Below are 23,970 nucleotides of genomic sequence, written 5' to 3'. Positions count from 1 at the left end.
ATGACATTAAGCATTAGATTCTTGTTTATATTTCCCCCTGCTTTCAGCTGAAGTGCAGTGTTAGAACTCCAGAAACACCTTGTTTGCTCTTTGTTGTCTGTAGTCTACACATGAAATAACTTCTTGTGGAATTATAATTAAAATTTTACAAACAGTAGGGTGTAAAATTGCCAGTGCATGGAGAGATCTGTCCATGTTGGGATTGATTGTTATGGTAGATGCCTGTAGGATATAAGCATTGATGGGGCAGTTAAAAACCAGTTTTATTTCTCTCTTACTGATGGATTGAGGAAAATAGTTAATAATTTTAGGAAGGAATATTTTCTATTTTATTATAACTTATTTAACTCTACATCATGCCACAGTGGAGGTGAAATGATGGTAAGGATTTATAGTATGGGAGTTCTAGATTACAATTACAAATTGAGTATTTATTTTGAATGGAAGGAATTGCAGTGCTTGGCTCCTAAAACCTTTGTCCTGTTGGGCACATGGTGTAGCTCTGTGTGCAGCTACACACCTCACTCTAGAGTCAGCTTGAATCTTGCAGTGTCACAGCCTAAGCCTTGAAATACTCTTGGAATTTCAGATCTGTGGTGTGGAAGTATGAGGAAACCTTTATGTTGTAAAATAATGACTGCCTGTCAGTAGGAAACTAGGCTGTTAATGCATCCCTGATTCTTAGGCTTCTTTTTCTCTCTGTAACAAATGAAATTCTCCTCATTTGAAATCAAGCTACAAAAGATGGAGTTGTAGTTAGCTGACAGCAGTGATAACGCTGTTATCAGTTATTTGCTATTTTTTCAGATTCAAATAAAAAAATTCTGCTTTTGTAAATATGTTTTCCTCCCTTGTTCCTGAGAAAATGATGAGTCACAGAATGGTTTGGTTGGAAGGGATCTTAACGATTACATTACCCCGTTCCAACCCCCTTGCCTTGGGCAGGGACACCTTCCACTAGAAATCACTCACAGCTCTGTGTACAGTACACATCTTAGAAGTCATAATAGGGACAGACTGAGCATAAATGTAAAAGCAGCTTTCTTGCTTTTCAGTTGGCCTTTAGAGTCTCCAAGCAAATTCTGGTTCCCCCATGTGTGGTTTTGTGGGTGCCACATGATAGGAGAGGTTCCAGGTGCTCCCTACATCCCAGGGTGAATTTCAGCTGAAATGCTGAGGTGTGTTCTGGCAAGCACTGTGACACTGACTGCAGTGAGGCCAGGCTTTGCAGGGCTAGATGCCTGTCCTGGGCATGGTTCAGCTCCTTTCCTTCTGCAAGATTGTCTGCTCTACATATAAACTTAGCTGATTATTTACGTCATTATTAAGAATTCGAATCACAAACTGCTTAAAAGCAGAATATTTCAGGCTGCTGAACGTACTCAGACATGTTCAATGGAATTTAAATTGTTGAGGTTCAGTTCAAGGTATTGTTGTAAGCATTTTAAAATGCAAATTTCTTTTACTATTCAGATCAAAAAACCCACTTGGAGTTCATCTGGTCTAAAATAATGTCAGGAGATAGAAACATTTTTGAGAAGGTAGGGGATATTTCCCAGTGGCCACATTTATTCTGTAAAAATAAATGTTAAAAAATTTTCCATTTATTGGCAGGAGTTACTGAATACTTGTGTTGAGAGGAATTTTATTCTATAAATTGCTTAGGTCGCTTCAATTGTTTTGGGAGTTGTTACTGATTTTTATGTGGTTCAAGTTAAATTCAGCTGTAAAGTCATGCTCCTCATTTTAGGGAAAGGAAAAAAGATTCAAGTTCCTGGATTTTGTAGATAAAAACCACACAAGTTTTTATAATTGTCAACAAAAATTAAAAAAGTTCAAGTGTTTGTTTCTTAAAGAAAATTTCATAAAAAGTCATGCCTTGTACTTTGCATGACCTCTTGAAATGTGAAGTGCAAAGCATTCTCAGCTACTAACCAAAATAAACCCTCTTCATTTATAAAGAAGCATCAAGCTTTAATAATACTAAATTTTTGCTTCAGTGTGTTATTATTAATTTTTTAAAAAAATCTGTGTTTAGCTGGTACCTGAAAGTAATTTTTTAGTTTCATCTTTACATCTGGGCATGTTTAAGTTTTAAATTTATTTGCTATAAGATAGCAAGTAAATAGCTGTCCAAGAGTGTTCAATTTCAGATTTTACAAGACAGCAAATATTAGAAGTGTTGAGGAGGATTTAATTATGTATACATTTTGTTTTTCTGAATCTGGATTTTGAGCCAAGAGGGCTGAAAGTTTATTTCTCTCAAGACAAAGCGTTCAAATGCAGAAGGAAAAGAGTAATAGTTTCTATATTTGTGTACCTTATTCAGTCTTTGGCTAGGATACGTGAAAGCTGAGAGTTCTGCAAACATACTTCTGCAACCAAAAATTGTATTTCAGCAAAACAAGGATAAGAAAACAACTTTAATTGAACAGTCTTTGTTCATTATGGATTGAACTGCTGGTTGTGAAGCACTGGCGTTGACATCGCTCCACTGTCAGATGTGGCTGCTCACAGCTGCTGCCTCAGAGCAGTTCTGCCACCAGGAACTTTGCTGTGATGAATAGCACAGTACATGGAAGTGTACTTTATCCCCGTGTACAAATTAACATTTCATATATTACTCAGCATTTCTTTGATGGCAGTCACACATTTTCCTTTCTGTGTACTGTCCTCCCTCTGCTTCTGTTTTAACCTCTTCCCTCCTCTCTTACCCTCAGAGTCATTTCTGTAATGTCACTCTGTGTTTTGCTGTCACATACACAGAAAAATTTCTTGTTTCTTTGTGCCATGCCCCACAGAAAACTTCTGAAATGGGGTTTTTCATGGTGCTGCAGCTCAAATGCTAGAGCAGGAGGTTGGTTGTCTTTTCTCAGTTGGACAGCGCATCAGGCAGGACACGGCCACGTATTCTACGTTGCATGGAAACTCACGGACGGTGTATTCCTTGTTCTGCATTTGGGAGGGCAAGGCCTGAAGGAAAAAGACCACATCATAAAAAGTCAGGACTGTGACTGAGGGAATGGCTTTTCACTCCTTTTGAATTAGAGGTGACAGAGTCAGGACAAGCTCATGCTTCGTTCTCCCTACCTTGTCTGCCTGCCTACCTTGGAAGAAAGACTCGACACCTGACGTGTGCCCGTGTGGCAGGTGAAGAAAGGCGATGATGGCGTGAGCAGCCCAGGATCAGGGCAGGGTGGGGAGTGGGAGCAAGCCAGGTTTGGCAGTTCCTGTCGGGCCATGGCCTGCTGTGAGCAGCCCTGGCTGTGGGCAGCAGGAGAGCTGTGGAACTGCGGCTGCCGCTGGCAGCACTGCGGAGGGAGGCTCTGGTGGGAGTTGTCACACGGGTGTCACTTGAGGAGCGCTGTTGTCGTTCACAACCAGCCACGGAACAGCCGCTACCGAGTTCGGCTCCTTTTCACAGTGCTGGTTGTCAAGGGCCAGTTCAGGGAGGATTTCAGAGGTGACTCCCTTTAAGAAGTAATTTTGATAGAATGCCCTTTGTTGTGGAAGAAGATTATTTCATGTTTCTTTTCATGTCTTTCCCACTGCAGGTTTATTTTACTTTGCGCATGCGTGGTTACTTTTTAATTTCTGAAGAGACAGTGTATTCCAGCTTGGTGTAATAACTCTTTAAGGGGGTATATTTTTCTTGACTTTGATTTAAATGTATTCTTTAGTCATAGTTATGATCTGTGTATATCTTGTGAACATGAGTAACAGTATTATTTTACCCATGGTAATTCATTAAAGGTGGCATGTACTTATCTCTGAATATTTTATTGTCTTAGGACAGTTCTTTTAATTTATACTCTAACAAGTTGGCATTTTTCTTTGCAAGTACTCAAAGCAAGTATGTGGTTGACTGGAAACTTTTGTTAGTTTAAGAGTGGATTGTATTAAAGACTGATTGCTACAAAGTGGCTCAGGTCTTCATCAGTGGAAAGCTGGTGATACACTAAGGGTGCACTGCCCTTTTCTATCTCCCTCTTCAAATGATTTAAACTTGTTTATTTCTGATAAACCCTTTGGCCACTTATTTCCCTTTATTTACTAATAATTTGTATTTTCTGTGTTTGCTTGTGTTTTTTCATTCCATTCTCTTCTCTATTCACCCAAAGCAATTTGTTTTCCTGTATTTTGTTCTGCTTTTTCTTTCAGTTATCTCTGAAGTGTAAGGACAAATGACAAAACATTGTTTCTAAGCAGAAATGCACTTTACATTGTGCTTTCTGCAGCACAGTCCTTTCTAATCTGGGACATTTCACCAACTTCTTTAATGCATCAGATATCAACTGTTGAAAAAGTCCTGAAACTTTAAGCCATTTCTTGATTATTAATTTAGTATCTTGTTTTGTCTTTGTGTTTGCCTTTCTGTACTGCTTGAGTGGAGATACATCATCCTTATGTATGGATTTCCTTACTTTGTTTGTCCTGTGTTTAACACATGGAGCAAACCCTGTCTTTAGTGGGCAATGCTGTAGTTAGTGGTGTCTTTGGCCATAAATGCTGTCTTTAGGGGAAAGATGGTTAACCTTCTTGTGGGCTTTTTTTTTTTTTTTTTTTACTCTCTTGGTGGTCTGTTAGAGTATTTTCTATCCTAAAGAAACCGAGAGAATCATGACTTTCCTTCCTCTGTATCTTCAAAACAGAAATGCTGAAGAGTTGTGCTGTCATGCTTTGTATCTACTGATAGACACTAAAAGTATTCCAGCATGGTTGTTTCAGCTGTACTTAAATATTTTATAAACATTTGTGTGCCAACTTCAAATTGATTTTTCTGTATTAAAATACAGAAAATACATTTTCAGCTTGAGTGTTTTTTAGTTTTTTTAACTTCTCTAGGCTAATATGGGCATACAGAGAAAAACTAAGTTGTCATTTGTGTCGTAGTGTCAAAAAATGAAAATAGTTTTCTTAAATTTGCTGTGCATTTTAGACTGGATTTGGGAAGGTGCCAGGGTGCTTTCATCTCCTGTTGTCTGCAGTGGAAACTGAATACGGTACATCAAAATTGAGTTATTTTGTATATTTCCTTGGAAATTACCCAGAACCATCCATAAGAGACTCTTGCAAATAAAGCTTTGTTTATATATTGTAATCAGTGAGTACTTGTATAAAATTGTGGTTTAAAAGCAAATGCATGGTTTTTCTGTTGTAATAATATTGGGCTTTGAGGCCTCATGAATGCTTTAGTATTCTTGTCTTTTTCTCTGTTGGTGAGATCACTGTCCGAAAGTTTTGGTACGTAGCTTTAATTTGGGTGAAGAGTTCAAAATTTTAAAAGAAAAAATTCCTGCCATTTGTGCTGTGTCTCTCTTGACATCTTTTCTGGGCAAGCTTTGGGGAAAAGGATAAGTAAATACAAGAGCTTCATGCTTTTTTTAAGTTAGACAAAAGCAAGGGGCTTTGGAACAGGATGTGATTGCTCTGAACGTGCCACAGCTTGCTGTGTGCACCTGGGCCAGGGATTTATGTACCCTCCAGGCAAGGAAAACACTCAGACTTCTGGTATGATCTGGTGGGACTGGGACCTTATTGTGCTCCAGCTCTGTCATTTGTAAATGAGATATGTTTGTCAGGGTAATTGGGATGCTGAGAGCACAAATATGGACAGGGATCAGTACAGTTTGCTGCTCTTTGCTGGTCCCTTTTCATAGGGTCATAACTTATCTCCATCTCTGTTCTTCTGGGAAGGCTGCATGCCATGTATTTGTGAGTTCAGAAAATTATTAACATCGAGTTTTCTCTGTGTTTTATGTGCTATGCATTTTGAGCAATCCCTGAAGTGAGGTCTGCATTAAATATCCTGAACAGAGTTGAAGTGTTTTTGAATGAAAATGCAGTAGTGTCTTTATTTGTGTCTTACAGGAAGAAAAGGCTTCTCTCCTTCATCGTACTCAGGAAGAAAGGAGAAAACGAGAGGTAAAGTAGCCTGTAAGCGTTTGCCTGGCCTCTGTATTTCCCTTTGGTGTTACATTTACAGTGCAAAGTACTTCTGCTGCAGTCATACTTAGTTCAGCAATGTTTTCATTCAATTTGCAAGTTCTGTATAGCCTTAAAGTATACTTTACTTGGCAAAATAATTTGAGTGCTTTAAGCTGTTCCTTAGAAGTGCTTTTCATCTCAAAAGAAGATAAAAGATGCAGTAGGTACATAGGGAAGCTTCCCTTTTATTTTGGTGTTTATTGGATCTAGTATTTTTTTGAGAAAAGCTAAGGATTTGGCTAGTAAATTGCAAATTTTACCTTATTCTTAATCTATTACTATGTCTTAGGCTCAGCAAACTTTCTTCTGCTCCTGGTTCTGCTATGGTTTCTTGGCTGACCTTTAGTACTTCCCCAGTGTGTACCTGTGTTCTGTGAAGGTAAAATCAGAGCAATGATTCTTGAATTCTTTGTAAAGAATTCAAGAAAGCCTAAGTGCTTTGAAATCACCTGCTCATGAAGGACCAGTGAGAAGCTAAGTTTTGATCCTTTAAGAAACCTTAATACTGGTTTATGATGGGAGCTTACTGCTCTGGAAAATTCAGACTGGAACAGTGCAGAGGAGGAATAGGCACTGAAATAAAGAACCCAAAATTTAGTAGTATGGAATTTGAGTCGCTATGTTAATTTTGTCATTTTTCCCCCACCTCTCCCATATAAGTAAAAAAACCCCTGGTGTTAAATACTGATTAAAAATGTAACTATGCAAGTTTCATGCTGATGAAGAAAACAGCTCTTTGACCCTTAAAGGTGTGTTTGACCCATGCTAGATTAAGCTGAAGTTCTGCAGTTTCTGTGGACAGTTAGTGCTTTTTTTTCCTCTCCAACATGGGTGTGTAGTTATAGACTAAGTTCAAGTACCAGGATTTCACCTATTAGTTCAGAATTCCATGCTATCAATCAGCTTTATGGTCAATGAGTTCCTAGTAACATATGTAAAAATTATTCTTTGTGATCCATAAACCCATTCAGTTGCTTGTCTCTGTTCTTTGCAAAACTTGTGTAGAGCCAGACACAGTGCAGGTACACATGTGCACACAGTGATTTGCTGTGGCATGGAGCACATTTTCACAAAATGAATGACTCCTCTGAGAATAAAATCAACTATGGCTTTTAAAAACTGCCTGTAGCAGAATCTTAGCAGTGACCTTAGACTTAAAACCTTTGCAGTTAGGAGTCTCTAATTGACAATTATGTGTCCTGAGATAAAACCAGTACCTAGAGAGGAAGAAAAGTTATCTGTGTTTTAGTTGTGCCTTACATTATGTTTATGAAGAGACACTGCATCTCTGAAACTCTCTTCTGATTGCACTTTTACTGTCAATATTTTGGAGAGAGAAATATCCTTTGGTCCATCAAAATTTTGATTTTGGTCCATGATTTAGAGGCAGTTAGTCTTCAAGAATCTGCTTATTCAGATAAGTTGCTTTAAGAACCAGGGTTTTCCAAGAAAAATAAAATAGGCCTTGAATAGCAATTTTGTCTGGTGTTCTCTCTGGTCAGTTCAGGTCATGCTTTTAAATTGGATGTGTCTTTATAGAACAGTAAATTGGAAATCAAGGTTTTGGGACTTGAAAGTTTATGTGAACTTTCCAAAAGTATTTGAATGAAATATATGAAAACATTTTGGTGCTTTGTTTTGTCTGGTGACCCTCAGAATTATAGGTTCAATATAGTTTAAGGATTGGTTAGGCTAAAAGTTCTCTTTTTAAAGCAGGCTTCTTGATCCTTGTACTTTTCCTTCATCCACTGCTTTGTAGCTCTAGGTTCATGAGCAACTCCTTATTTCCCTCCTTTTATTCCCTAAGGCACCATATGGATATTGTTAGAAATATAATTACAGCAGCTACTTCCCATAGATATTTATTGTAATGGGATATGCTCAGGGTGTTATCAGGGACCCCTCCAAAAGCTCTTTCCATACCATCTCAAGCAAGCTGGCTTTCAGTTCCTCTGAGCCATTGTAAAGGGATGATTTTTGCTACTCTTTCCACTTTCTGAGGAAGATGTCATAAAAGGATTCATTAGATATATCTGGTTTGGAAAAGAGACTAAGAATTTTTATTAATTTATAGATTTTGCTTCTGGGCCACAATGCACTTTAAGCCTCTTTTCCTTTTAACAGAGGTACTGTCTGCAAATAACTGATTTTTGTATTGTTTTCCTCACATCTAAACTGTGCTTTTCTGTTATTTGAATGAAAACAAATAAGTGGATTGTCAGTTTTTGCTGTTGTATGCAGAAAGAGGAATTATGTAATTGAATTTGATGAATCCTTCAACATTTTTCAACATAGCATTAAGACTTTGTCTAATAAAATGCATTAACAATAAAGTGATGCAAAGTAATAAAATATTTATGTTGATTTCTGTACTATTACATACTTACTGAGTATTAAAGATTAATTTGCAATATTTAATGGTAAATTTGCATTTACAAACAAAAAGCATTCTCACTGATTTATATCTATTAGGTACAAACATTCAAATAATCTATTTGACTAATGATTGCTGCTTCATTTTCATTAAAAGCCCATATTAAATACAAATACATTTGATAAAATGGTAGAAATAAGAGTCAGTCCTATGGTGTTGATTTCAGTTTTCTTGCTTTGTTTTACAGGAAGAAAGGCGGAGGCTGAAAAATGCAATAATAATCCAGTCATTTGTAAGAGGGTACAGAGACAGAAAACATCAAGTCAGTACCTGATTAATTAGAAAGATGCTAAATAATTTTGCTGAAAATGAGACTTATAATAAATAATTTCATTGAAAAAATGATTTTGAGTATTTGAGAAAGTGGATGTTCTTTTTTCACTCTCAGCATTTTCATTTCAAGCTCAATATTTTAGTAAACAGATATATAGTCTACAAAGCATGAGTGTGACTGGATCTGAATGAGATCCTGCAATGTTTTTTTAAGCTGATAAATTTGATAAAAAGCATTAGGGTAGTAAGAACTTTCACACACCAGTGGAGCTTTTAATTTTGTATTTATAGTATTGCTAAGGTGGTAGTTTGAGTCAAAAAGTTGTTCTAAATTGCTGTTGGATAGATTCTCCTAAGAAAGAGTTTTGTTTAAATTTGTTAATTTGAGTAAACTGGACTAAAATGTTTGATGTGATAATGCTTGATAAGCAACAGATTTGTTGCAACTGTGCTTTGAGTTACAGAATGGAGTTATGATACCATGTGTATTTTTTGATCTCTGAACAAACATGTGTTGTATCTGTTTTACTGCTTTGCAACCTCACTGGATGGGAAGCTGAAATTTTGCTCTGTTTCGAATCATGACTGTTACTGATGTATTGATGCATGTTTTGTTTTTAAGTACTCTATCCAAAGAAGTGAATTTGATCGTTGTGCTAATTTGGCTCAGTCTGGAGGAACCTTTTCCACTGCTAATGGAGCGAATTTGACCCTTCTGGTTCGCCAGTTACTCTTTTTCTATAGACAGAATGAGGATTCAAAGCGTTTGGTGAGTACTGTTACATACTTTGATCTGTAGTACTTGCACTTCATGCACTTTTAAAGTAGTGTTTAACTTCAGAATGCACTTTTCACTGCACTCTGCTGTTTTTCATTTAGTCACAATAACTTAACATTAGTTTTTACAAGTGCACGTGCCCACACACATACAGAAAATGTCAAATGAAGCCTTGAAAAAACCAATGTGCATTAGTCACACTAAGTTTTTAAAAATACTATACTTCTATTAGGATTTTATTTTTTAGACAGTATTTCTGCTTAGCCCCATGGTCATTCCCAAGGTGTTCGGGTGGTATTTCTTTTCTCACTGTTCAGTATTGCTGGCATATCAATTGCAAAGTCACTGCCAGCTTCCCAAATGTATGAGAAGGTGTGATTCATAGTGCACATTGAAGAATTATGGCTTGTTAAAAACAAAAAATTACCAGATGGTGTAACTCAGTCTTAACTTTGAAAGTTTAGTACTTAGTGGTCATGGAGTTTATAATGAATAACATTTTTTTTTTCTCAACTGAACATGATTCAGTCTGAGTTTGTGCTTTGTAAGTCTTCCAAAGGTATCCATAACAGCACTGAAATATTACTGTCTGAGTTGTCATAGATGATAGAATTTGTCATTATAAACTGTAAACTTGGCCATATCTTGTTGCAGGTATGGATGTGTCAGAATTTAATTAAACAGAGTTCTCAGTTTGTTAAGCAATTGGATGGTCCAGACAGACTTACTTGCTTATTCCAAATAAAAAGACTGTTGGGGCTGTGTTGCAGGTAATTTCTTTTTTTCTACATGTTACTGTATAAAAAACGTTCAGAAATTATGTTGGGCACTTTTTTGTTTCTTTTTGTAGCAAGTGAAGTATTAAATGCACATTAATTTTATGTAGAGGACTGTTTATATTACATATGTGTTGGCCATGATATAGGATATCTGTTCCCATGTAGAACAGTCAAATGCTCTTAAGTTCTGTTGACTTTCAAGTTCAACATGTGCTTAAGGGATGCTCTTGTAGGATAGGCCTGAGTGTGTTCTTACTTGTATATGGCTTTCCTCACACTTTATTTTGAGAGGAAGGCATATTGAGCAGTTACATTATTGGCTTCATTATTACATTTATTATTTGTAGTGGGAGAGTCACAGGAAAGTAAATCTGTTAAGGTGACCTGAATATCGGGCAGCTATTGTTATTCTATTATTAGAAAACAACATATTTGTTCTTATCAATAATAGGGACTAGTTACACTCTGCAGAGCTTTAAAATACTTGTTTTTTAGAAAAGTGTTTCATTTAAGTCACTAAAGCTTGTGTTCTTATAAGCGTGTAGAGTGTATGTATGATAAACAGTGACACCAGATTCTAAAGAAGACTTGGGTGCTGGCCTTTAAAGTCCATGTGCAGTGGGACACAGATGTGGTATTGCTGCATGGAATCGTACATTTTCACTACAGTGGAAATTTTGTTTTTTAAATGCAGTTCTTAATATGGATAGGGAAGAAAGCACATTGTTAGGACAAGTCAATCCGTACACATCTCGCAATAAAAAATACTTTGAATTCTAAATAGGCTCTTAATCATCATAAGTTCGTGGTTACTGGTAGCTGTTACATAACATATGCAAGCTGTTAAAAGGGTGGGAATGGTTGTATTTTTAATATTTGAGTTTGTAATCAAAGATATATTGTGTTAGTTATGCACGTGATGTTCCCTAACACCTGTTCCCATCTCATGTTGCTCTGGGACTTTCATGGCTTCATTTTTAATATGTTTAGTGGTACATGTTGGTAAAACGTGTATTATTCTTTGCTTCTCTTCCAGTTTATGCAGTAGACCTCCAAATTTTCAAATCACTCAGAGCAAGAATTTAGTAGGATTTAAAAGTAGAATGTTATGTTCGTAGATACCCTAAAATCAGGAGTTATTATTATAAAGATGCCATCAAAAAGATGTAGCTGAACCGCTGAGAGCACCTGGAAACCAAGTAGATAGAAATAAGTTACTTTAAGATGAATGTGTGAAGAAATATGAGAAATCTCTTGTTAAATAATTTTAATTTCATTTATAGGCTACTGCAGAATTGCAATGATGACAGTCTGAATGTTGCACTTCCTATGAGAATGCTTGAGGTATTTTCATCTGAGAATACGTATTTGCCTGTTTTACAAGATGTCAGCTTTGTGACATCATTAATTGAACAAATTTTGCACTACATGGTTCAAAAAGGTGAGTAGCTAGGAACCAGCAGTTCTGGGAAATAATCAAAAATTGAACACCTGAAGCCCACATTGTTTAATCAAATTTTTGTCTTTACCACAGCTACATACACTAACCTGTGCATTAGGTGGATATTGTCCTTGTAATGAGGTCATGGCTTGAGAAATAGCTGCTTGATTTTTTTGGAAATTCTCTTTATAAATTTAATATTCTACTAAGTTATTTATACAGAGCTGTAGCACAGCTTTTGAGAGTAGGTGGATATTGCCTAACAAAAGTTTTATTCCAGTTGATGTTTAACACTCTCATGTGGACACACACTGTGGCAGATCTAAACTTCAGTTGTGTAAAAGTTGGTCATTTTATTGCAGTACTGTTCTCTGTAAATGTTAATATTCATTATTATTCTAGGCTGGCACTGGCTTTTCATCCTGCCAGCACTCAGACACCTTAGCAGAGATGGTAGCCTGGCTTTTATTTCTCTCCTACCATCATCAGCAAAACCATTTGCTAAACTGCAGTCAGTGACACCTGTGCAAACATACCAAAAGTTAATGAATTGGATAGTTAGCACCAAAATAATTAGTTGCAAAGAAACTTTATTACTCTGGGAATGTCCAAAATAAATTATTTAGCCTTTTTCATATGGTGGCTTGAGTTTGAAAAACTTGTGGATCATGAGGAAAGACAAAAACATTTTGGAAGAATTCTCTTGGATCCAGCCTCTTTGGTGTAAAATGCAGAAAGATCATCATCTAATCATTGGTTATTGGAAATTTCTATATAATATTTACAGTACATTCAGTGGACTTGACTACCTAATCCTAAGGACTGTACGTTGAAGTCACTATGAGGAAAAAAATTACTCCTAATGTAGCACATTTATTTTACTTGCCTTGGCATAACAAAAACTTGGTTTGTCACATTGGTTTGTATATTGTAAATATGCATGTATTTATTTTCAGTATAATACTCTGTCCTCACAACTGATACACAAAAGTTTGAGATTATAGAATCATACATTTTTTACTAAAATTTAGCTTTCTAATTACTTACAATGAAAAAAAAAAAAAGTGGCTTTGTGCAAGTGCAAATGTTCTATCTCCTTATAAGTTTTGATGCTTAACTTGTAAAGAATCTGTTACCAGTTTTCATTAGTGTATGCTTTTGGATATAATTTGCTTTCCATGTGTGTATGGTGAGCATTGCAAAGTCATTCATTTATGGGGCCTTCCACTGTGACAAGTTAGGTGGTCCCTGAGAAGGGTTCTTAGACAGGGCTCTCAGTGATGTGACACTGTTTATGCATTTACAGTGTTCCTGTAATTGTGGAACTTGTGTCTTACTTTGGGAGTTCATTGAGCATGAAGGAAGTTGGTTTAAGAAGAATGAAATCACGTGGTTCCGTTTGTACTTCAGTGAGACAAAAATAAATTACTCTCTATACATGTCTTTATGGCGTGGGTGATAATGCATTTTATTACTGTCTGAGGGAGCCCTGCTCTGGAAATAGTGATTGTATTCTTCAGCCTGCTAAGGCAAGGTGCTCACAGAATTGGGACATTCTGCTAGCAGGCCTCTTGCCTGTATGATGCAGTCATGTTTTGGAAAAGAGTAGAAAATTCTTCATTTCTGGAAGAGTGAAAGGACAACATGACTAGAGTCACTCAAAGGAGAAGAGAACATCTTTGTCAGAAATCATTCTTTTAAAAATCAAAGTATTTGCTTCATCAGCAAGAGCTGATTGATCTTTCAAAATCAAACTGACTCTGACTATGGTTATCTATGAATGATTTTATACTGTGATGTTTCCAAAGAGATTGCTGATATGATCTATTAATTATGTGAATGTGACTTGGACTATTGTAAAATGTCTTCCTAAGTCAAGCTTCATGTAATGAATTAGACAGTATTTTTCAACTTCATTTGTATTGTTTTATATGGAAAAGAAGAAAAATAATGCTGTGTTTAAAAGTGATTTTTTTTTTACTTGCAGGTTACTACAAGTCGCTTTATTTGTTAATTAACAATAAGCTTCCCTCGAGTATTGAGTATTCTGATGTTTCTCGTGTCCCTATTGCAAAAATACTTCTGGAGAATGTTCTGAAGCCATTGCACTTTACATATAGCTCCTGTCCAGAAGGTGCAAGGTAAATAAAGATAATATGAAACATTTGTGTACTCATTTGCTATAGACAGAGGTGCAGTTTGTTGTTGTCTAATGTCCAGTCATTCTTCCAGTGCAGTTTGTTGATTTATTTGTACAGTAATGATTTTTTGGTAACACTGTACATCACTGAAACAATGTAGTTTCAGGTGTTTTTAAGAAAAAGGCAATAAAATGCTGAATGCTGCAATAAACAGAGCACAGAGAATAGCATGTATCAGTACACAGGAATGAGGGTGTGGAAAATTTAGGTGAGAGCAGAGATGCAGCAAAGGGTAGATGAAAAGAATTTTAGAGTTCAAAAGAACTTTGTGACAGATGAGCTGAGATTTATGGAGAGAAATTACTAAGGCAGCTTACAAGAGTCAGAGTCAGATATGTAAACAGAGGAAACGTGAATTCAGGTTGTATCACATACAGTAGTATTTTTGTTACAATAGGAATTTGTGTAAAAAGTGTTTTTTAGATGTATTCTTTTCCCTTCAATATTACTAAAATATATTTAATTTCAGAATAGTTTTCTTCCAGTTCATGAAAAGTTTAAAGGATAAAATTGCATGTAAGATCATTAGGAAGAGGATTTAGTATAAGAAGTTAATTTTTGAGAAATCTGATGCGCTAGGATGGAATTAATGGAGCACATCTTTGAAGTCCTCTTGATGGATGTGTTCTTACTTGCAAAATGATCTATTATTCCATTGTTATAATAGTGGGAAATTTTGCCTGTATTTTCTATAGCAACAATTTTTCTTCCTTTCAGGCAGCAGATTTTTGCAGCCTTCACAGAGGAGTTTCTGGCAGCACCTTTTACAGATCAGATATTCCATTTCATCATTCCAGCGCTTGCTGATGTGCAGACCACTTTCCCTTATGAACTCTTTCTGAATGCACTATTATTAGCAGAAAGTGGATGTTCAAGAAGAAGTGATCAAGCCCCATGGCTCTTCTACTTTGTGTTAACAGTTGGAAAAACATATTTGGGTGAGCAAGCTGAGTGGACAATTCATTGGTTTCTTCATGTTAGAATTAATATGTTACGTATTTCCTCAGCTTGGTTCATTGCCAAGTAAAAAGGACAGTTTGTGGATAAAAGTGTTGGAGAGATCTGTTCTGTTACCTTTTCTTACCCTTTTCATTATAAAAATGCAATAATTTGGTAAGATTTGGTATAACTTGTTTTGGTCAGGTATTTCTGGTAAAATATTTTTTATAGCACATTATGATCTCGCTGATGATGTTTTGTTTCTATGTATGTGCTCTAGGATCCCTTTCAGAGGAAGGACTTCTTGTGTATTTGAGGGTACTCCAGACTTTTCTCTCTCAGCTGCCTGTGTCTGCTGCTGGTACAAAGTGTCAAGATGAAAACAGTGATTCTGAAGATGAGGATGAGGAGATCAGTAAAATGACAACTACACCAGTAAGCAGTGCAGAATTCCTGTGAATGGATTTGTACTGCAGCAGCAGCAAACATAGGCAAAAACATGATCACTCTAAGTCTAGTATTTTTCTATAGGTGTAGAAGGGAGCCTGTTTGCTTCTTAAAAATTGATGACTGTTCCCTGCAAGTAAATGGAACTGATTGCTTACATTAAAGCAAACTCCTTACTGTAATAATAGATCCAAAACTATTGATAACGTGTCTGTGAAAGTACAAAGCTTTTATTTAAAAAAGGCTTAAAATTGCCTTTTTACATTTGTATTTTACAGAGATTTTCTTACTCTCTGTATTCTGTAGGTCCACAATGATGCTGAGATATCATTAAATACACTGATACTCCAACTTAGTGTTTTCATTTTTTTTTTCTCAGAGAAATGCATTTCTAGTAGAAATAACTACAGTCTTTATGCTGTAGAATAGGTCAGTTGTATACCCACTAACTCAAAAGCCCTCAAAAGGGAAACCAACACCTGCTTTCTGTAATAATACATAGAGACACTGTTATACATAGAACTTCTTCACTATATTTTAAACTTACAAATAGAATCCAACACCTGCTTTCTGTAATAATACATAGAGACACTGTTATACATAGAACTTCTTCACTATATTTTAACCTTACAAATAGAATAAATCTGTGCTGACTTTAGCCTCCTACTACTCATATCAAGGCTTGGACTAACCAAAGTTGGACAGATGTAAATTCAGCAGTTTATTACTGGCCTTTATGTAATCTTTCAGAAGACACAGCTATTCAAAGGACATAGTGTGCATGTTTTTCTTCTGGAAAGTGAGAAATTTCACCATATTTAAAGTCTATTAAAAAAAACTTAGGAAGAACCATGCTGCCAGAGACTAATTGCAGCATTTTACTTGAGTGTTTTTAGATGCTGCATGCTACTGTCACACCAACATCTTTACCAGTGTAGTGTGAATAAAATACTTTCTTTGCCAGACACACATGCTGTGTGCAATATAAATATTGGCAGATTCTACTTGTGGCTTAGAGATCGGTAATACTTAGGAGGTGATTAGGTCAAAACAAAGCAGTAATTTCTGTTCACAGATAATTTACAGTAATTCATAAATTAAGAAAAAACTGCTCTGAGGAGACTTTATATAAATAATATTCCTTATTGCAATATGGTTTTTTGTGTGTTTCTCCTGTGATTTTTTTTTGTACCTATTCTGTATTTTAATGCATGCCTGTCTTACCATTGGAAAAAAAAGGTGAGTGGGTGGGGAACCCACTTTCTTAAAATTTATAACTGGTTAACTTGTCCTTCAATGAGCCTTACAGCTTTGCTCAGTTGGGGGCAAGATAAAGACAGGAAATTAGGAAAAGGTTAAGGTGGACTCAGTTGCATGCCAAGAGAATGCATTCCTCTTCACACACTGCTGGTACTACTCAGACATGTACTGACCACCCTGAAGTTTGTTGTCATTTGTTAACCCAAGAATTGTAAATGTGAAAATAGTACTTATAAAGGAATTTAAAGTCAAGGTCCATTTCTGGGTTTCATGTCCAGTGCTGACTGATGTCAGCAGAGAAGAAATGACTATTCACTTTTCATGCCAGTTAGAGATTTTGTCTAATTGTATGCAAGTGTTACAGAGCATACTTGTAGTAAAGGCAGTATTTCCACTGGCCTCAGTGAAGGATGCTCTTCAAAGCTCAACACTTACCTGCCTGGGGCTTTAAGTTGGCTCTTGGACCTGATATTTAAAAAATTTGGATATACATACGTGCTTCTGCTTTATTTATTGTACAAGAAAACTTCATTCTAGTTACATTTGGAGGTATTTTTTAATTGAAAAGGAGATACCATTAAAAAGAATTAAAAGTAAACTTTCCTTTGATGTGTTTGTAGGGTGATGGGAGAATATCAGTCCAGTACATAACTGACGAGTGCCTCAAGAAATTGGACACAAAACAGCAGACAAACACTCTACTAAGCATGGTTTGGAGAGATTCAGCCAGTGAAGAGGTCTTTACCCTGATGGCATCAATTTGCCACACACTAATGGTACAACACCGAATGATGGTGCCAAAAGTCAGGCAAGTGGATATAATAGTCATCTTGACCTGTAGTATATCTGAAATTAATTGTCTTAGATAGACTTGTTTTAAATTCTATGTGTAGTTTTTATGTGTTGTCTTGTACAACTAGCTGAAATAAATTAGAATTTCAGAATTTAACAGTAATTCCAGGCAAACCAAAGAGTGGATTGTTTCTTACTTTTCTTGCTATTCACTATGCCCTCTCAAGATTCTTCTGAGCATTTTATCTGTTCCCATGTTCCTAGGCAGTGTGAGTATCATTCTAGTAGAAATTGGACTCCCTTGTTTTTAAAACATTCAGTGCTCTGAATTCCCCAGTCTCTCTGGCTAGCTGAGCACTGAAACCAACTCGTTCACACCCTTCTTTAGTATATGCCAAAATCTCTTGCTACAAATTAAAATAATTCCTAACTATTGAAAATCACTGCTGTTTTGGGAGGGTTTGGCACCCGAGATGAAAATAAAGGACATGTTCCTTTGCACGGTATTCTTTTACAAAGATTGCAAACCACAAATGTTAGAACAATGGGAGAAGATTTTTGACCTTTTTATTATCAGACTGAGACCCATAAGTATTAACACTGTTCTGGTGCAAGTAGTTTTGAGTACCTATGTAGTTGCTGGTAGTAAAGTAAGTATTCAGGGAATGTTGTAAACATAATTCAAACTGCATTGTAAACAGTGATACAGAAAACTAATTAGGTGCTATCTTAGCCCAATGGTGTTTATAGCTTCTAGAGGAAGTAAGATGTCAGTGAAACTGTGATTGCTCGATTAGGGTAATTAGTTCTTTGTAGACTAATTGCATTAGAGCAGGATGTGAGACCTGAAGATCATAGCAGCAGTTGAATTAGTGTGCCAGCTTTATTGTTGCAAGTAGTACATTGCCTTGGATAGTAATTACTGAGCTTGAATGCATCACTGCTTTGACTGGAGGCTTGCTGGTGAACTGTGTGGAAAAGGGTGTTTAATGAATAAAGAAGTCACTGAACTTTAATTGTATGAGTATGGCATCTATTTCCTCTCAGAAGCTGTGTTGGGTCTTTGCAATTATTTGTGATAATAAGCTATTTACACATTGGATAAATTCAGGCGTTATGAAAGTTCTACTCAGCATCTTCTAGTAGAAAATAATTCACAAATTGTGACTTTTGAATAGCTGAATTTTAGAAATGAGTAGTAGATACTAAGATTTCTGTCAATGATACCAGCACAATTACTTTTGTTGTCAAAATGAAGTTGATTTACATAGATATTTGGTAAATTAAAGTAAACATTTAATTACTAGTTTTGACTTAGGAGTCAGCTGTAAGTGCTGAGTTTGTCAGGGATTACCATTTCAGCAACTGTCAGTCTTTTGTCCCATTCTCAGTGCATTTTAGACCTGGCCTAGTTTACCAAGCAGCTATTCTAAACATAATTTTTGAGTGGTTTTTGAAGGACAGATGATGCTTATTTGTGGAATTTAAAAAGATAATTAAAATACATTTTGTCATTAAGTTTCACTTTTTTTATTTATCTGGTGATTTTTTTAAATGTCCAAATAATTTTATCAAATTTAATGATAGTATTTTGAAAGATGCTGCACTTACTTTGAAATTTTTAAATTACTTAATATCCAGAGTGAAGTATATCTACTTAATAAAACCATGTTGAAATACTTATGCAAAAATAATTTATCTCAAATTGTTTTTAATCTAGTCTAAGAGCTTAATAGTGCTCTTGTGTTTCATGTTTGAAATCATACTGGGTCAAATGGTTTAAAATAGGAGTTGTTAAAAAGACTTCATTTGTTTAATAGCATATACATATGTGATATAAAATAATGATAAAAACAGAAGCTTCAAATCTGGAAAATTGGATGATAAATACAGTAAAGATTGAAAATAATTTTTCAATATCAAGATGATTGGGCTAAGATCAACACAGGCTTTAGAAGGGAGAAAATAACAAATATCTCAGTATTGTTTTTATAGTTCTGAGTTTTTTTTCCTTCTTGGACAAAGATGAGGATTTCAGAATATAGACTTGTGTTACTCTGTTAAAGCTGAATGCTTTTTTTTTGAGGCTTGTCAGTACCTTTATAATTTGGCTGATGATGCTGATATTGTGTGGTGTTAGGAACATTGGTGTTGCTGAATCAACTCAGTATTTTCCTTGGTTTTTTAACAGAGACCAAGATCTAAACAAGATGCCCACAAATATAATGTAGTTTTGAAAGGAGCAAACGTGTAAAATTATTTTCTGATGTTCTGGACAGAGATCTAGATCTATAGATCTAGGTCTGTGTAGAGATCTCAATTTTCAGAGGTGGATAACTGAAAATACACATTGCTCTGGGTTAGTTATTAAGAATTTTGATGAACTCTGAAATAATTCTGGAAATATGCAATCAAGCAAAATTAAAAAAAGGTCACAATACAAGAAGAACCTGTAAAAAAATACAAATACAAAATAAAAAAAAACCTGTACCCTGTGTTCAGTAACCTGGATTAGAGGTGTAAAATAAAATCCTGATTATAAAGGAACCATTGGGAGTTCTGCTTGTTTTCAAAAGGATGTGGCTTTTAATCTTTTCATTATGAAGTTGATACATATTATTGGATACAGTTACTAAAAAAAAAAAGAGAAAAACTTGTGTCTTGGACAGTAGTTCTTATAGAGAGACTTGCAAGACTTTTTTCATCAAACAGATACTTTAAATAAGTATGTTCTGTTTCTATAAGATATTTTGGGGTGTAATTTAATACCTTAGCCTTCATCTTTATTTCAGCTGAATGGTGGTGGAAGCTGTGTTGGTGCTGGGATGTCAGTCACCATCAGTGTCTGACGAGTTCTCTCACTAACAGCTCCACAGTCCCTGTTCCTCACTGCTGCTCCATGACTGAAACTGCTCATCTTAGCCTGTGGTTCAGCACATTTGGCAAATGCCACTCTGGTGTGATCTGAGCAGTTTGTCTTCATATGTGTGCTGAGCTAGCCAGGTTTTACCAGGGGCTGTTGGGGTCATTCCTTAGGCAGCCTTCTGACACTGCTGTGTTTTTCTGAATGCCAAAATCATTGCGTATGCAGTTTTAATCTTCTTTTTTTAAGCATTGCTTTATGTTTGTGGTCCAGTACAAACAGAGGTGGAAGAGCAGCCTAAAGATCAGGACAGTTCATTTACCAGTGGCTGTGCTGCTGTCTCATACCTGTGACACCTCACAGTTGAGCAGTGACAGAATCTGCTGCCCCAGCAGCAGTGACCTGTCGTGGGCTGTGTGAGCTCCTCTCATTCTGCTGTATTCTCTTCATTAACTTAAATGGTCTCAGTGGGAAACTGAGCCCAATTTATGACCTAGACTGAAAATCTTGCCTTTAACTAATTAACTTGTAGTGGTGCCTCAGCTAAATTAAGCTTAATGGGTCATTTAATCTGTCCCACTGCACAGGAGGAATTTGACACTTTTTTTTAAACCAGAGGTGCCCGAAATGCTAATCTGGCAAGTAGACATAAATCATGTGGCCTTTGTGGACAATTAGATACCTAGAGAGAGAAACAAGGTTCTAAATAAATGATCGTTATGTACTTACTTTTGGGAACAGATAATTTAATTTGGTATGATTAAAATTGATACTTAACAGGAATCACTAAGTGAATTTAACTCTATCACAGCCTGAGGTTCAGGCAGTGTGTGTTTTTCTGCTTGAAAAGAGTTTATCCTTTCTGGTAGCAGAGAAATGTTTCTTTCTTCCAAATAACTGTGCTAAGTCTTAATATTGGACTTTACAGAAAATCTATTAATGAATCCCATTACATAAAACTTGTATAATGGTCTCATAATAAAGAAGTTGGTGGCATTCAGTGAGATTTTCAAGAAAATGCAAAGCCTCCAGATATGAGGAATTTAAGCTTTAGTTGTTTGGAGTTTTTTTTAGAATGATGCAAATATTAAAAATGAAACTCCTGAGTTAAATTTTAGAGGTTTACATAAAAATCAAAATGTCTGTAATCTTTTTTATTTCTAGTTCTTTTTGTGTTTTGAATTTTTTTTTCCTCTTGAAAAATTGATCAAGCATTATATTAGCTGATATCTAAACTTTGTGGATTCATAAGGCTTTTTCCTCAGGATGTATAAACCATCCCTGTATTCTTTTGCAGTTTATCAGGAATTTTTGCTCTGTCATTTTAATGTAGCTCTGTCTACAAAGGCTGTTTTTAACCAGATGAACATCTTTTATCTGCTAAGGAAAAAGATTAAATAAGGTAGATATGGACCTATTTTGCTTCTCCAAGGTTGTTGTTTTTTTCTACTTAGTTGTTTTTTGCTTTTCAGTGCTTTTTTTTTTTTGTCAGTGTGAAACCAAAAATTTTGAAACTTTATTACAGCTGATTCTGTGCAGCTACAACTTTCCAAAGTCATGCTTGCATTTTGTGGTAGGTTTCATTTTTGTATTTTTTGATTACAGTTGTCATTTTCGACTTTGAAAGCCAATTTCTGTACGTGGAGTGAGAAAGTAGCTGGTTTTTTGTGCCATCTTTACTTTTGTAATGGATTAAATTTCAGGTGAATCTAGCAATGCAAATCTCTTTTAACACATGGCCCAATTCCCCATTCTGTGTTCAGTTTGTTGTTTTCTGGTCACAGCACAGAAACTTTAGAATGGAAGTTTTAGAACAGATGAATTAATTTGCTTCATATTTGCAGTTATTTCATGTCAATGAAACAGGCTGTTGGTGCTCTTCTACCTAATGTGCATTTTTGTGCTTAACCAGATTTTCAGGAAAGGGAAGTGTGAAAGTTGAATTAATTCAGCATTTTTGGAACTGAGCCATGAAACAGAGCAGTTGCTACAATTGACTGCCTGAATCACGGATATGGAATAAAAATGGCTAGAACTTAGGCAAAGGTTATTATTGTAAGCTATTAAGGTTTGTCCTTCTTTCCCCTTCATTACTGCCTAATATTGCTAGAATGAAACAATGAATTACATTATGATAGGTTCATTGTCCATAATGTTTGTTCATTTCTGCTCAAACTGTTACATAATTTCCAGGGATGATTGTGAAATCAACAACTTTTTCATTGGAAGATGCGTGGAACCTGAAGGCAAGGTGCCAAATTACATTTAGTTTTAAATATGAGGCTGAAAACTGAAGGTCACTGAGGAAGTTTCTCATTTCGGAAACCAAGACATCTGAGCTATCATTCAGATATTTAAACATTAAAATACAAATCCTTATTCTAAATTATCTAGGCATGATAAGGCTGTCCTTACATGTTAATGCATAATTTTCACCAAATGTCAAAATAATGTGACTTTAGAAGAGAATAGAATTCTCGTGTATCAAATTCAGGTTGAATTTTTTTTAAAAAACCCACATAGTTAAAATATAATTTAATGTAACAGCAAAGCTTATCTTAAACTGGCATTAGTTGCTTCAAATTTAACTTGGGCTTGGTAATGTTCCCAATGTGCAATTTCTTTGAAATTAGTGAAGCTCCCAACTCTTTTTAAATGTAGTGATCTTTGCATTTAAAATTCAAAGAGCCACACTGCAAACTCAAGGCCGCTTGTTTCATTTCCCATTTTTCTGCATGGCCCTAGTCTGTTTCCAAAACTCCCTGTGAAACGATCCTTTTTGCTCAGTGAATTGTGCCTGCCTCTCGCTGCTTTATCCCAGCACAGATCCTTGTGTGCAGGTGAGCTGGGAGCCGAGGAAGGGACCAGCTGAGGGCTCAGCATTGAGGCTGTGCTGCTGGGAAGAAGCAGGAGGAGCAGCCAGCCAGGACCCAGGAGCATTTGTGAGAGGGTGTGTAGGTGTTCTTGTGTGGGAGCTAAACTATTCTCCAATGTTTTTAAGCCTTTATTGATACTTTACTTTTTTTCTTTAATGAAATGTGTGCTTTTTTTTCCTTTTGCCATCTGGTAAATTTTAATTTCCACGTGGTCCACAATAAATACTTCGTTTTCTGGCAGGAGGTAGTCTCCCCTCCCTGCCCCCATTTCCCAGCCTCCTATCTCTTGTATGCCTGTTCACAGAGAATTTTGATGTTGCAAAACTCTTGGCCACTGAGAGATGTTATCTCAGGATTTGTTTTACTTCCTCATACTAATTAGGAGACCTAGGAAAGTAGCATCTAGAAAAATTAGCTGAATAATGTTCTTTGATACCTGAAAAAAAATTACTGTTTAGTCAGTGAAATCTGGTTTGGTTTCTAGAAGACATTGTTTCAAATGATTTTGTCTCATGTGTTGCTTCCTACAAGGGGAAGAAGATATGCTAGGGATGACTTTTTAGTTTCCAGAAGCTTTTTATTTCTCATTTCTACAAAAAGGTTTTGATACTGTGATCATGTCTGAAGTAATGTGGTTAAAGTCAGTCCTGTGTATAACTGACTTGTGGAGTTACACATTTACTTAATACAAATTAGTAAGAAATTTTCAAACAATAAACGATTTTCTGTCTGCAGATGGGTTAGTGTACATGTAGCAGTCCTGACATTGTTCCATTGATGTTCTATTTCTCTCTGCCAAGCTGAATAGATCAGTAAAATTGCTATAGTTCTGACATAAATTCAGGTATTTTAATCTACCTTTTGCAAAAAATTACTATGTTTTTTTCTGTCAGAGGAAC

At 35.8% G+C, this 23,970-nt stretch overlaps 1 protein-coding gene across 2 annotated transcripts in view; it reads left to right on the top strand.

Moving 5' to 3' along the window:
- Nucleotides 1-23,970, top strand: part of UBE3C (ubiquitin protein ligase E3C) — a 71,269-nt gene that overhangs the window by 4,595 nt on the left and 42,704 nt on the right. For both annotated transcript variants that reach the window (XM_021526553.3, XM_021526552.3), the window contains exons 2-10: nt 5,872-5,925; nt 8,610-8,684; nt 9,318-9,464; nt 10,128-10,243; nt 11,536-11,693; nt 13,681-13,834; nt 14,612-14,832; nt 15,114-15,268; nt 17,161-17,348. In XM_021526553.3, the coding sequence (XP_021382228.2) occupies nt 5,872-5,925; nt 8,610-8,684; nt 9,318-9,464; nt 10,128-10,243; nt 11,536-11,693; nt 13,681-13,834; nt 14,612-14,832; nt 15,114-15,268; nt 17,161-17,348 (1,268 nt within the window). The remainder of the gene's footprint in view (nt 1-5,871; nt 5,926-8,609; nt 8,685-9,317; nt 9,465-10,127; nt 10,244-11,535; nt 11,694-13,680; nt 13,835-14,611; nt 14,833-15,113; nt 15,269-17,160; nt 17,349-23,970) is intronic.

The sequence above is a fragment of the Lonchura striata genome, chromosome 1 (assembly GCF_046129695.1).
Source record: "Lonchura striata isolate bLonStr1 chromosome 1, bLonStr1.mat, whole genome shotgun sequence".
In the NCBI taxonomy this organism is placed as follows: Eukaryota; Metazoa; Chordata; class Aves; order Passeriformes; family Estrildidae; genus Lonchura; species Lonchura striata.
Note: the sequence above shows the minus strand (reverse complement) of the source record. Positions and strands in the feature narration are given on the sequence as shown.